This window comes from Passer domesticus, chromosome 1, assembly GCF_036417665.1.
Source record: "Passer domesticus isolate bPasDom1 chromosome 1, bPasDom1.hap1, whole genome shotgun sequence".
In the NCBI taxonomy this organism is placed as follows: Eukaryota; Metazoa; Chordata; class Aves; order Passeriformes; family Passeridae; genus Passer; species Passer domesticus.
Genome location: NC_087474.1, coordinates 137848833 through 137862309, shown reverse-complemented (window position 1 = coordinate 137862309; position 13477 = coordinate 137848833). Strand labels below are relative to the sequence as shown.

Sequence of the window (13477 nt, the reverse complement as noted above, 5' to 3'; positions counted from 1 at the left end):
CTGGTGCCTCGAGCACCCTGGGTCCCTGACCCGTGGTGGTACAACTCCAGCTGCTGGCATCTTTGTTTCTGTACATGGTCACACCCAATGGATATTTTCTCTCACCCAGGAAAACAGTTACAAATGTAGTTTAACAAGCAGATCGGACAATCTGCAGCGCTCAGGCCCAGGGCATGGCTCAATAACCATACTGGGCAGCCACCTGCCTACATACACCTGGCCCCTGTTAGCCCTTTCCCCCCCTCAGTATCCTCTTATGCTTGTTCTTTCCCAAACCACTTTCATGGTTCACTGTCCCTTGTGTTGCCTTCAGTTCTTCTTCTAACTATCCTGTACTGCCTTCTGCAATTCCAAAATACTCTTTCTGGCATCTCACAATGAGTCCCATACCCAGTGGGCAGTAGCCCCCTCCTTGTGTCTGAGACTCCTGTGGACTCTGGGTCTCTCTTGCCCCTGGGGCCTTGGTTTCTTTCATTTGGGCTGTTGGGGTTCCTCTGCCCCACATTGCTCATTTGTGCTCTTTGTGCCTGTGGGGAGGAGCCTTTAATCACTGACTTATTTCTGTCTCTTAAAAAGTCAAGAGTCTGGGTGGGCACTGCAAAACTGCTCCAGCAGTGGAGGGTGCAGCGTAGGCTCACCTGTGACTCCTCAATGCTGATACTGCCAGAGTCTAAACTATGAGAAGCACATCCAATTTTTGTTCAGTTACTGAAGAACAACTAAACATAAATTTAAAAAAACCCAAAACTCTAACCACCAGCTTTACATTCTTAATATTAGTAAAGTGCAAAGGGAGGGGAAATAGGAGAGGATTAGGTGTTTATAAGTAATGGTTTTCATACAGTGCTTCTAACCACAAGAGTATTTTGTTTCTCAAATTTAAGTGTAATAGGCTTCAGACTATAAAATGCTTTATTTAATTTTGGCTTGAAAGCAATGCCAGCGAAGTGGACTGGTCACAGTTTTGTTAGGTGGTTCTGACAAGCCAAGTCTTAGAAATGGTTCCAAAAGTGCTTGTTATTCTAAATGCTAATTGATTTTTAGCAGTTAAAAGTCTCCCTTTGTTTAGTGTGAATTTCTTGTTTTGAATGCGGCTTGTGTCTGCTTTGGGATTTTTCCCCTTAGAGCAAACAAGTTTATACCTAGATCTTTATAGCCTTAGGATATTTCAAGCTATAATTATTTCTCTTTCCTTCCCCCTGCTTCTAGGCTCCCTTGTTTTCAAGGCTGGACATGTTAAGCTTAGGAAGCTGTTGCCACTATCTCAAGTGGTGTTTGTTTCCACCCTCCGGACGCTTTCAGTGGAGTACGTCATTTTTCAAACTTAGTTTTTGCTTTTTGTACTTGAGAACACCTTTCCTTCTATCGACTGGGTTTTCTCTTTCTCCAGTTTGTTGCTTTAGTTTAGACCACAGAAATGTAAAGCCTTGCATGCGTTTTTATGTGAAGGCTTGCTTTATGGTGATACGTTGTTGAGCAAACATTAGACATGGAGGCACATCTTGTTAATAAAAATCAGATTCTTTTTTCATCCTGAAAAAAACGCCTGGATAAATATAACCAAAGTCAGCTGTTTGCTGGTGGATATTACGAAAACCCCAGCGTGGACACGCTGTAACGCACTCGGTAATCTGTCAGGGCCGCGGGCAGCCCCAGCCCTTGCGGGGCCGGCTCGCAGCCCCGGCCCAGGGGCGATGCCGGGGTTCGCCCGGGAGCCGCCTCAGGGCCGGCGCGGCGGCGCTCGGGGCCCGCTCGCACCGAGGCGTTCGTGCCGCTCCTCCGGCGCCGGAGCTCGGCCCGGGAGCGCAGCGGGCTCTTTAAGAAGCCCCCGTGCCGGTGGCTGTCGCCGGCTGCCAAGTGCGGAGAAGCCGAGCTTTGCGGCGAAGCCCGAGCGTAACCAGCCGGCTGGGGGAGATGCCGCCCCGCAGTGACTGACAGCAGGACCAGCTCTATGCAAATGGCGCCGGGGGCTCTGCCGGGGCTCTCTCCACACGCGCCGCCGCCTCTCGCCTCCCGCTCCCCGTAACGCGCCCAGCCTCGCACAAAGCAATTGTTGCTTTTTTGGGGGGGGACGTCGTTACATGTAAAATCATCTCCTGCACGGTTTCAGTTTGAGATTGTGTGAGGGAGCTGGGAGATGTGTCAGAGCTTGTTACTCCAGCTAAATTAGGTAATTTTTAGCTGGGTAACGTGCTAATCTTTAAACCTTTATGTTTTTAAATCCTGCATATGTCTGGTCTCTTCATACAAAAGTGTATTTTGCTTGTTTCTTCTCGCCTTCTTCAGTCTGAAGCCTTATGTAGGTCAGGCTTGGCTTAAGCAGATTTCCTGAACCTGCGTCAGCTTAAGCTGAAGGAATTTTAATAAACCCTCCCTTGTAGGCGTGGGCCTAAATGAGACTAGCCTAGTTAAGCCTGATCTTTTTCTGTTTGTGAAAAAGAGCTGAGCAGAGCTAGGGACTGCATGGTGGCTCCAGGAACGGCTTCCTTAATTCAAAGATAACAATGGTTGGGAAGGCCAGATCTTCTAATTTTACCTTATCTGAAAAGCTCGATTTGCTAAAACTCGTGAAGCCGTATGTTAAAATTCTCGAGGAACATACCAATAAGCATTCTGTAATAGTGGAAAAAAACAAATGCTGGGATATTATAGCTGATAACTACAATGCCATCGGAGTAGATCGCCCTCCTCGTACTGCACAGGGCCTGCGCACGCTGTACAAGAGGCTCAAAGAATATGCCAAACAGGAGCTATTGCAGCAAAAGGAGACTCACTCAGATTGTAAAAGCAGCATTTCCGAGCCAACCAAGAAAGTTGTGGAAATGATTCCACAGATTTCCAATGTGTGTTTAAGAGACAGGAGCGGTGTTCAAAGGTGAGACAATTCTTTTTATTTTGTTACTGAATGAAAATTATGGCGCCTCCTATCTACTTTGTAATGCTTTTGCTTGTGCACAGGCACCTAAAGGAAGTGTTTATCAGAGAAAATTCCCAAATGGGAAACAATGACAAAAATAATACTGCTGTTGTTTTATGAGAAGCTTTATGTTGACTTAGTATTGCATTCATTTTTTTCAGCTGTTTCAAAGCTTGTTTCAGAGTCTTTGTCATACTCTGGAAAGTGAGGGTTAAGAGAGAATCAAAGAGAAATAGTAGCTCCAACCTCTACCCCTCCCCTACCTTTTAATAGGCAGATTATTCAAACACTGGCAAAGTGATGGCTATTCTCCTCCATTTAAGGTAATACTGCAGTCATTTTGCAACATATGGAACTGTTACCAGTTTATATAGTATTTTTAATAAAGTTAGTTCACAGAGCTAAGAAACCTTATTCACCTTTTTTCTCTCATTTACTTTGGTGTTTGCATGTTATGTTTTAGCTAATCCCAACCCTTTAAAGGAAAAAAAAATTGATTCTCCACACTGCAGTGCCTTTGTGAGTGCAAATGTTTTTTTAAATTATACTTTTCTTGTACTGACGATGGTTCCCTGAAGCTGGAGCAAAACTAATTGCAGTCTAAACTCCAAGTAGTTCTGTGTCGTATGTGAGGTAGTTTAAATACGGAGAGAAACTGAGAGGTACAGCCCTAGAAGTTTTCTTTTTTTTTTTGCAAGGTTTCTTTTTTTTTACTGCTCAGTAAAGTGAGACACACTGTCTAGATTTGAGCCAGACATAATACAGGCAGGCACTGTGCAGGCTTTCTCCCACAGCTGGCTAATGCCCCTCATATCTGACTTGCAACACTCTGCTGGTTCTGTATTGGTCCTTGAGGGATCAAAAAATGCCTGGGTCGGATTTTGGTTCCTCCAGATACAAAAACTAAGCTAGGGAGTGGGGGAGGGAAGTCAAATAACTCCCCAGCAACCTTGAGAAAGCTCTGATTTTTCTTATTTTCCCAAGCAGATTAATGGGAAGCGAACTTTCCGTATTTTAATCAGATATGCTGATAGTGAGTGCAGCAGCGTAACACTCTAAGAAAAGCTGGCATGCGCACACTCGCTGAATTGGATTCATGGTGCCACTGGTTGAACTGAATGGTAACAATTGTCTAAATCCCAACATGCCAGATGCTCTAAAAATATTCTGTTGTGGGTCCTTTGCGTAAAGAAGTCTAAAGCAACTGGACTGTGCTGCTGCTCCTGATGAATGCCCCTGGAGGAACCATTCCAAAGAATTCTCTGGAGCAAAATGAGGCTTTTAATTGCGCTAATAAAGGTTGCAGTGTCTTGACTACCAACTTTTGTAAGGAGGGGGAAAAAACCATAGTGTGAGAACTTTAGTTTGTAGATCGGCTTATAGAAAGCACTGACGCTTTTAGTGAATGATTAAGAGCTAATGATCTCCATAGTTTGTCTCCTGTAATTTAAACAATTTTTGCAGTTTTTTATGGGTCTGGGAACACTGACTTGATTACTGCTTACCCAAAATGGTTGTTCCTAGGAACAGCCACTACACTGTGGGCTGAGGGAAAAGAATATAATTTACAAGATTATTTTTTTCCCTGCCCAAATACATAATTATTTTATAGTTCTCTGAGTTGCATTTTACTCTAATTTTATAAACCCAGTGTTGGGTTTTAACTCACCAGGATATGACTTAGGGTTTGGAGGAGGGAAATATGACTTATAACGAGCCCAAATTCTTAATCGCACCTTTAAGGAATTTCTAGCTCGCTGTGATTAAATGAAACTTGGTGAATCATGGGTGCCTGCAGGGTTATAAACACCATGCCCCAATTGTGGTAACTGTTGTTTGTCTTTCTTTCAGTCAAGTTGTCAGAAACAACATTAGTAACCACCATACAGGCAGCTCTTTTGTTTCTCAATTCCTTCTTTCTCTTTTTGCTGTCTAATTGTTTTCCACTTTAAGAGGCTGACTAAGGGGGAAAAAAAAAGTCTCATCAGAGTTACCTGAAGATCTGGTAATTTTTCTAGTTCTGTGTGGATTACACTATTAAGAGCTGGATTTTTTTCCACTCTTTAGAGGCTTTAGTCTATGCTACACAAAATCTCACTTTTCTTTCTCCTATTTAACCTCTCTTACTTTCTCTTTCTGCTCTCTCTCCATTTCCTTTTGTCAGAATGACCTGCTTCTCCTGCTGGTTGTTTCCACTTTTCTCAGGCTAGAAGCTGGCCAGGAGCCAGCAAATAAGAAGGAGAGAAGCTTTATTAGAAGCTGTGGTTGTGAAGAGGGGGAAAACTCAGAATTACACTCAGCACAGGGGAAAACAGGTGAAAATTTGTGTGCAGGATAATGCTTCCAATGCTGAGAGGACTAAAACAGTGTGAGAAAGAAGCATGTAGGAAAAAGTGAAGCTTTGTGGCATGAGGTAGAAGGGAGTAAGGTGATATAATTGATACTCTATAGGCAGCTCAGGTAACAGTCAATAGAATTAAGATTATCTTGGTTTTTTCTTCAGGGGATTAATGAAAGGTCAGTTTTCAATACCTGCTTCAGATGGACAGTAATTTTTAAAGAACCTTAAGTTTAAATAGTTTGTGTGGTTGACAGGCTTTATTTTTGGAAAACATATTGTTCTGACCCTGATGGGCCCTTTTGCAACTGAATATTGAGAAACTTCCATGCTTTTATTATAGAAAATGCATTTTCATGTTAATAGATGGCAGGCTAGGTCAGGGTCCTTCAGAAATTGCAACTATGATTACTTATTTCTTTTAAACCCAGAGTTTTGAAGACCATGGGAGTACCAGAAGTTATTAAGGAGGTAGTGCATTTATGTGAGAACAGGATGTATAAATTACATTTCTTCTTTGCTTGTGGGAATTTGAACCCACATCTCTTACTAACTAGGATGGTGTTTTAATAATCAGATAGTTTCTCAATGTGTGGCTTGTAGGGCTCTGAAGGCATTTTAAGGTGTAGAAAAACTCCATTGCTCACCCCCAGATTTAAGATGGTGACTCAGGTCCCCCAGGATTGGGGAGCATCTATGAACATTATGTTAATCATGGATCTACATGCTGCCTTTGACTGCTAGCAGCAGTTTTTGAAGGGTTCAGAAATGTTTTGAATCTGCAACCACCAGTTATAGCCTCTGTTTTAGACAGTCCTGGCCATGAGAGTGCACTGACTTGGCTGTCAATCCCAAGTTAATATATTCGTGTTCCCGTGTAACTCTATACTGCCATCCCAGTCATGCTGCAAGTATTCTTTGTAGATCTGTACAGTAATAGATCAAGAAGCTGATCTGGCTTAAAAAAGCATTACCTGAATAAAGGAGTGATGTGCAGAAGTGTAGGGTTTCAAACACAACTGATGGTAGACAAGTGTCAGGAACAGCTTGAGCCATTATTATCATCAAAGCCAGTGCAATGCCAAATCATGATTTGAGATGCTGCTGACTCAGGGATTTACACAAAGACAGATGAGTCAAGTGGGTGTTGTTCTCTAAAAAAGAAATGCACAGAACTATAGGCTGCTCTTAATGGAAGCATTTCTGTGTCTTGAAGCTTCAGAAGAAATATTAAGATGGACGATTCAAAGACAAGGAGCAAGGATTAGCTTGGTTCCCAAATCTACTGGCAAGGGTTGTCTTTTAGCCTCTGGTTTCTTTTCCCAAGGCTCTTTCTGTACTTTTATTTAGTGATATTTTATGTTGAAAAAAAACCCCTAAATACTGGGGTGTATGAACAGAAAAAAGGAGCACATTAAAACAGGGGGAGACAAATAAGTTTGGGAGATGGAAATGTTTCTGCCATAGTCCACTCCATCTAAAATTAATGTGCTTTTAAAATGACTTTATATTATATAAATTTTTTCATCTGTTACTTGCATGACTTGGTGCTGCTTTTTTTTTAATATTTTCATTTGTCATTAATAGCCCTTCTTGCTTTTTCACTGTCAGAGGGGCCTACCAGATGAGTTCTCTATTTTCTGTACTGCCTTTAGAGCAATAAAATCTGAGTAAGACAGGGCTGTGTCTGTGTGGTAGGAAGAGGGGCACAAGTGGTGTTCAGGTAATGAAGTAGAGTCCTGGACATAGAGCAGTATTCAAATGAAGCTTTGGTTACTTACAGCTATGCCTTTTAAAATAGTTTTTAATGGCTTATTTAAATATGATTTTGTGTGTTCTAGTGCTAGTATCGATAAAGAAACAATTGCTGGTACCAGTTCACCACAGGCAATGTTGGATCACCATCCTGCGACAGTCATGATGGACTTGCAGTCGGAAGAGGATGTCAAACCTCCTCCTTCTCTGATTATAGACTCACAGCAAAATGAGAACTTAGAACAAGAGGAAGAACACCAGCTGGTGCATATTATGGAAAGGTCTCCTTCAACATCAGTGTCTTCAGTTGATATGAGAGTGATGATGTCTCCTTCCCCTGTACCAAGAAGAGATGAGTTTTTTAGGCTTGAGGTTGGAGAACGCTTTAGACCAATGTGTGGCTATGACCCACAGATGTTACAAATGCTGAAAGAGGAGCATCAAATAATATTAGAAAACCAAAGAAAAATTGGTCTTTATGTCCAAGAAAAAAGGGATGGTTTGAAAAGAAAGCAGCAACTGGAAGAAGAACTGTTGCGAACAAAAATCAAAGTAGAGAAGCTGAAGGCAATACGACTACGCCGTGATCTGCCAGAATACAGCAATATCTAAATATTTTATTACTTGTGTCATATTCTTTGAAATACTTAATAATAAATGCAAAAGTGTTTCTTATGTTAATATGGATGGATCAAAATCTGGGCTTGAGACATGAAAGCATATGTTGTTTAAGTACCTTAGAAAAATACCTCGTATGGGTTTGAATGCACCAACTCTTCTGGTCTAAAGTATAGTCAAATCCATGTTTAAGTGTTTAGATTGATAAAAACCCAAACTTTACAAGTATTTCCACTTATCTCTAGAGTTGTGGTGAGCTAATGGAAATTTAATTCTGTTCTTGTTAAAAATTTTGGTCATATGCATTATTTTTTCAAATAATCACCTTTAATATCTTAATGAAGTTGCAGATAAATAAATGCATATAAGAACGAGAGGCCATGCTTAAGTGTTTTATTCTTTTCAAGTTGGTAAATCTTATGACAGTAGTGACATTTTGCTGATATATCAGCTTGGAAAACAAAATTACTGGATTGTTATATTTTTTTAATGTTCAGTAGACAGTTGAATAAATGTACATCTTTTAAAAAGTTAATACTTTTTAATTGTTTCCAGTGGAGAAGTGTTTCCATAGGATGTTATCAAAATAGAGACAATGAATGCAACACTTGGTTTTTAAGACTGCATGCATGTGTAATTTGTGTGTACAGTTACCATGATTGTGTATTCAGTTATAGTAATTATACTGGTGATCAACCACATAAATATCTACTTTGCTCATTTGCATGCATAATTACTGCAGTGCATGTGCAACCAAGACAGTTGCAGGTGCCTTTGATCAATATCACTATGACTATAAGCTACTGAAATAAAATAGTTTCTGTATGTAAGTAACATGTGACTTGAAATCAACAGAAGATTGTGTTATTCTGGGTCCCTTTTATAGATCCTGTTGTTCCGATCTTTCAATTAGTTTCAAATAAAAAGCCCCAAATGAAAACAAAATTGATTCTTCTGTCTGTCCTGGTAGCAGCTGTTTCCTCTGCAGTTATGATCATCTTTCATAACTGGAAGAAAAATATGTGAAAAATATCAGTCCCAGCTGATTAATTTCTTCATAATTCTTAGTCTCCTGCCTGTTAGAATGGATCCACAGCTGCCTTAGACCTCTGGCTCCTTTTTCCCTGTAACAGTGCTTTCCCCTGCCTCTAACCTTTACAGCAAGAAAAGGAAATGAAGGACAGCATCAAGGAAAAACGACAAAGGGAATGTAATTCCTCTGGTGCCTCCCATCTCAGAGGGTCCCAACAACAGAATGAACTAATGCAATAGGAAGGAGACTATTTCTTCCTCACTCCTGTCATCACTGTTTTCCCAAATTTGTTTCTTTCTCCACTCCAACAAACCTCTGCATGCAAGCATGGGGCAGTGATCTGCATCAGCAGACTCTCAGTGAGGTAAGCCTCACACCTCCTCGTTGGTCTGAGTAAATCAGATACCACAGGGGTTGGTACTTACTGAAAACTGGAGACTGGAAGCATATAAGTGCAGTTGAGGAGCTAATGGAGCTTAAAGAATTGTAGTTAAATTTTGTGATATAATAATCTTGACTGTCACTGCCCAGGATAATTTTACACAAGTTTCAGGTAGGAAAAGTAAAGGGAAGCAATTCTTTTATTTACAAACTGAGGAAAACTAAAGAACAGTGAAAACAGGTGTTGACAATCTGGAGTTCCTCAATACTTTGTTTTCTTGAGAAGAGAGTACTGTAAGTGTTCTGGGAATTTTTGTGTGTACTGAAAATGATGATGCCTGGATAAGTGGCCTTTGTTCCAGTACAGTCCTTGGCTTTCTGCTGTGTTTCTTAGTTCAAGGACATTGATCTGTTTTTGTGTAGCTGGAAATGCTTCAAGGAGATACTCATTCTGTGAGTTTACAAGAATCAAAATGCTGGCTTTAATAAATAAATATAGATTTTATTTGTTCTGCTTCTCAGAAATGGGAAACAGCACTAAATTATCTGCCCATGTCTTGTAGTTTGGATATGTAGGATCTTAACCTTTTAGTTGAAAATCAGAATTCTGGTTTCTAGTGGTAAGGAATTAATTTCTAGTTTCTGTTTTTATATATTACGCAAATGAGCAAGGTTTTAACAGTTCATAAAATCATTCCCATATGGCTGAGTGTCTTGCAGTGATTTTGAATTATAGGTACTCTTAACACTGGCCACCAAAATGCTCTGGAGACTTTAGAATGTTGTCTTTTGATGCTGTATGAAGAGGTGACTTGCAGGGTTGCTACTAGCATGGCATTTTTATTTTGAGGACTAGAACTAGAGGAGTTTTCGGTCTTGGAAAGCTTATAGTTTTTCTCAACTGACAGGCAAAGTAGTTGCAAAAATAGGACTCTGCATAGAGCAAAGTCTCCCTTGTGATCTTGATATTGGAAGGGGACGGTTGCAAATGAGTGAAGAAATAAAATGCACTGTCCCCTTACAGTCGGTGTTCTTCCATATTTCATTGTTTGGACTTTGTGTCACTTGTTAGTGGAAGACTTTTATTCTTATTTGCAAGCAGCACCTCTAGTTCAGAGACCTCATGCTTCTCATTTGCTGTGTTCTGAGTTTTGTTTCTTGTGACTTTTGGGGACCTTGCGAAAGGGGGAGACATCTCTTGAGTGCCCATGGAGCTTGCTCCTTTCTTTACTAGTGAGATGATTATTTCCTTCCTTACACTTGGAGCTGTTTCCTCCTTTAGTGCCATTATATTGCTCTCTCAGTTCAGTGTGATGCTGACTATATCTTATACCTCTCTGTGTTGGTGAATTTGCATTTCTTTCCCACTCCACATCTGCTTTGCAGTATCAGGTTATCTTTCTGAGTCAGACTTCTCACTTCTCTGTGCCTGTTCCTGGTTTTTTTCCATGTATTCCTAATGTTGGGTACATGCACCACAGCTGTGGCTGGTCCTTCTGGACCATGAAATGCTATGAATTTTTACTGTTCCAGCAAGTGATACCATGCTAGCATGTGTGAAAGGGATGGTAGGAAGCCCTTCCCTCCTTCACCCTCATTCTTATCCTCTTACTCCCTCTGCTACATCTGGCAGTGCCATTCCCTGTCTGCATGTTTATAATGTACAGAGTACAGGCAGAGTAATTTTAGGCAAGGACAAATTTCTACCATATGTTCATGTCCTTCTACTAAGATAACTGTAATAAACAGGCTGTAGGAGTAACTTAATTCCAAACATCTAATGGATTTATGTTTAGGATTAGAATAAAAAATTGTACCTATGATAACCTTGTGGTAATTGTGATAGCATCTTGTGTAATTTCATCTATCCAAGTAACTGGTTAACAATCAGTTTATAATTTCATTGCTGCTACCTAATTATATTGCTTTTTTTGTTCCTGCTTCCCCCTGTAAGCTTTTGATTCCTGTGGAATGCTTGCCTTAGATGAGAATTCTTATCAGGTAAAAATGGTAAGAGAGAACACTCCATGACTTGGAGAGATTGCTTGTAACTAATTGCACTTGTCATACTCCTGTTTTCTAATATTTTCCCCTTAACTAGCGTAATTTATTTCTTTAATTTATACTTCTACACATTTTATGACTTGAGATTTCCCCCCCTTCAATTAAAATACATAAACTTGAGCTTGCATGCTGTCTTCTTTGGGCAAACTTGTGCTTACTGGATTTCCAGTAGTCAAAGCCATTAAGTTCCTTACAATTAAATGATAGTTGTTTCTGAGTGGGAGGAAGAAACAAGAAATTGTGCTACCCAGGCTGCCTGGCTAAGTTGTCTTTTAAAATTTTCTATGTCTTTTTTTAAAGTGCTTTAGGATGCTTCCATGTCAATTTTAACATAGTAAAATAATAAAATGGTTACTCAAGAAGATGATAAAATGTTGTTTTCCTAAGATGTTGATTACTTTTCCATTTTGTCTATTAAAATAAAAAGAAGCCTCTAAAAAGAACACTTTTAGCATTAGAATACGTTAAATACAGCTTCTCAGTGTGTATTCCTAACAAATATTCTCTTTTCAACATCCAGGTCTCAAATAATTTGAGAAATCTTACTGCTTGTGTCTTAGATTAAAAAAAAAGTGCTGTTTACAATAGTTAAAATAATGTCTGTTAGCTGTCTGTGTAATACAGAACTAAATTTCAGTCATTCTGTGACCTCTGTTTCTGTGTTCTATCTCTGCTAAAACCAGAAGTGCTCGCCTTGGTGGCAATCTCTGTGTAGTGGTGCTTGCTCTTAAATGGCATCCAGTTTGTCTGGGTAAAGTTTTTCTCCAGCTAAAGATGCAGTTTCCTGAAGTTCTATTGAATGCTAACTAACAAAATGTGTCTTCCTTGTAAAACCTACAGTTGTCCAGTGGTAAAATAGTTGAAAACCTTGCTTTTGATTTGTGTATGTGGTGAGGTGGATGAGGGTCAGAGAACGCAAGGAGAGCTCAGCCATCTGTAGGCATTGGCATCCCCACTGCCCCTGCCTTTCTTCCATGCTATGGGATTTTCACGCTGTTTTATCCTAGTGATTACACAGAATGATTTGTATTTGTTGATGCATCCAGATATCTCTTCAGTATAACACCTTGTTTGACTCTGTATTACTCACACAAGAAGAATATAATATAATTGTAATTGAATACTTAATCAGCAGTTACTCCACATAATTTATGATTTCTATTTGCTCTTTAACAAAACTGCAGACTTGGAAAATGCTACTGATTTTCTTTTTGGTATTTTACACATGCAATTATATATTTTTTTGAAAAGGAGTCATTGTTTCCTGGCCATTCCCTTTTGGCTCTTGATTTTCATTTATAGTTAGGCACAATAATTAGCATAATTTGACATAAATATAATGAAAAAACAATTCCACTGGCTTACATTGCCCCTCCAGATTTAGTTGACTTGAGGGCCCAGTTTGTTGGGGCTGTCATTTTGTTTACAGTATTCTGTGTTGCCATTTGTTTGCTTTGTTTGTATATTGTTGAAAGTCTTGTCTGTATTGCTAATACTTCTCAAAATATGTAAATTTTCAAAGTTTGGAACTTTCCACATGCTTGAAATAAGTAAACCAGCTTATAAATGACTGATTTTTTTTTTTTTACTTTTATTTTTAGCTTTCATTTAGCAGAAGCAATTGGACAAAGTGTTTATCTAGTTTGGGGATGGGGAGAAGGGATGTTGGACTGCCTGTGGTTAGTCCAACATTGTTATAATATTGTTTGTCCTGCATTACATCATATAACCACTTGCAGTAGTGTCGAGTTGTATTTGTTGTTAATCACTGAATATGTCATGTGAAGAAGTAATTTATCATAACTCAGCATTTGACATGGGCCACTTGTTGATATTATAGAGAACACCATTTTGTAAAGTCAAAGCTTTTACGTGTGGTACCTAACAGAAATACAGGATTAAAACCAGTATGTTATATTGCTGTTGCTGTGTTCTCCATTGTGATATGGCATTTGTTTCGGGCTGCACTGTAAGCCACCCCCAGACAAAACTGACTTGTAAACTCTGCAGGTTTCACCCAAGTAATGTCTGCACTGCTTTGCACTGTGAGGAGGCTTTGGCAGTAGGTTGTACATGCCTAGGTGACCTTAGTAGCATTAACTATCAGTTTGACCAAGCTACTTTATGCTGTTACCTCCTCTCTGGCTAGAGTGTGTGTGTTCTATATATGTGTTTGTTGATGACTCATCTCTTTCCTGCGAAACAAATTGCAGGGAGAATACTCTGTTTAGCATATATTGAATCTTTATCATCTTTCCTTTGTAGTGTTCCAGTTTCCCTGTGCTTTTGAAAAAGTACTTGAAACTTGGCATCAGACTGGTCTTTGGCCATTCCTATAAAACCTCACTCAAGTTTGTCTTAATGTGTAGGT

General features: G+C 39.7%; 2 protein-coding genes across 5 annotated transcripts in view; both read left to right on the top strand.

Annotated features, from left to right (window-relative positions):
- The window catches only part of RAD54B (RAD54 homolog B), a 63444-nt gene that overhangs the window by 15649 nt on the left and 34318 nt on the right, over positions 1 to 13477 (top strand). The gene's annotated exons all lie outside the window — the stretch shown is intronic.
- FSBP (fibrinogen silencer binding protein) lies at positions 1951 to 8573 on the top strand. Its single transcript, XM_064391792.1, has 2 exons — positions 1951 to 2875; positions 7097 to 8573. The coding sequence occupies exons 1-2, from the start codon at positions 2505 to 2507 to the stop codon at positions 7620 to 7622; spliced, it is 897 nt and encodes a 298-aa protein (XP_064247862.1). The 5' UTR covers positions 1951 to 2504; the 3' UTR covers positions 7623 to 8573.

Bases quoted from the DNA above. Each gene is read 5' to 3' on its own strand.
- FSBP (XM_064391792.1), top strand. From the start codon at position 2,505: ATGGTTGGGAAGGCCAGATCTTCTAATTTTACCTTATCTGAAAAGCTC. The intron at 2,876-7,096 runs GTGAGACAATTC...TGTGTGTTCTAG, and splicing joins GACAGGAGCGGTGTTCAAAG to TGCTAGTATCGATAAAGAAA.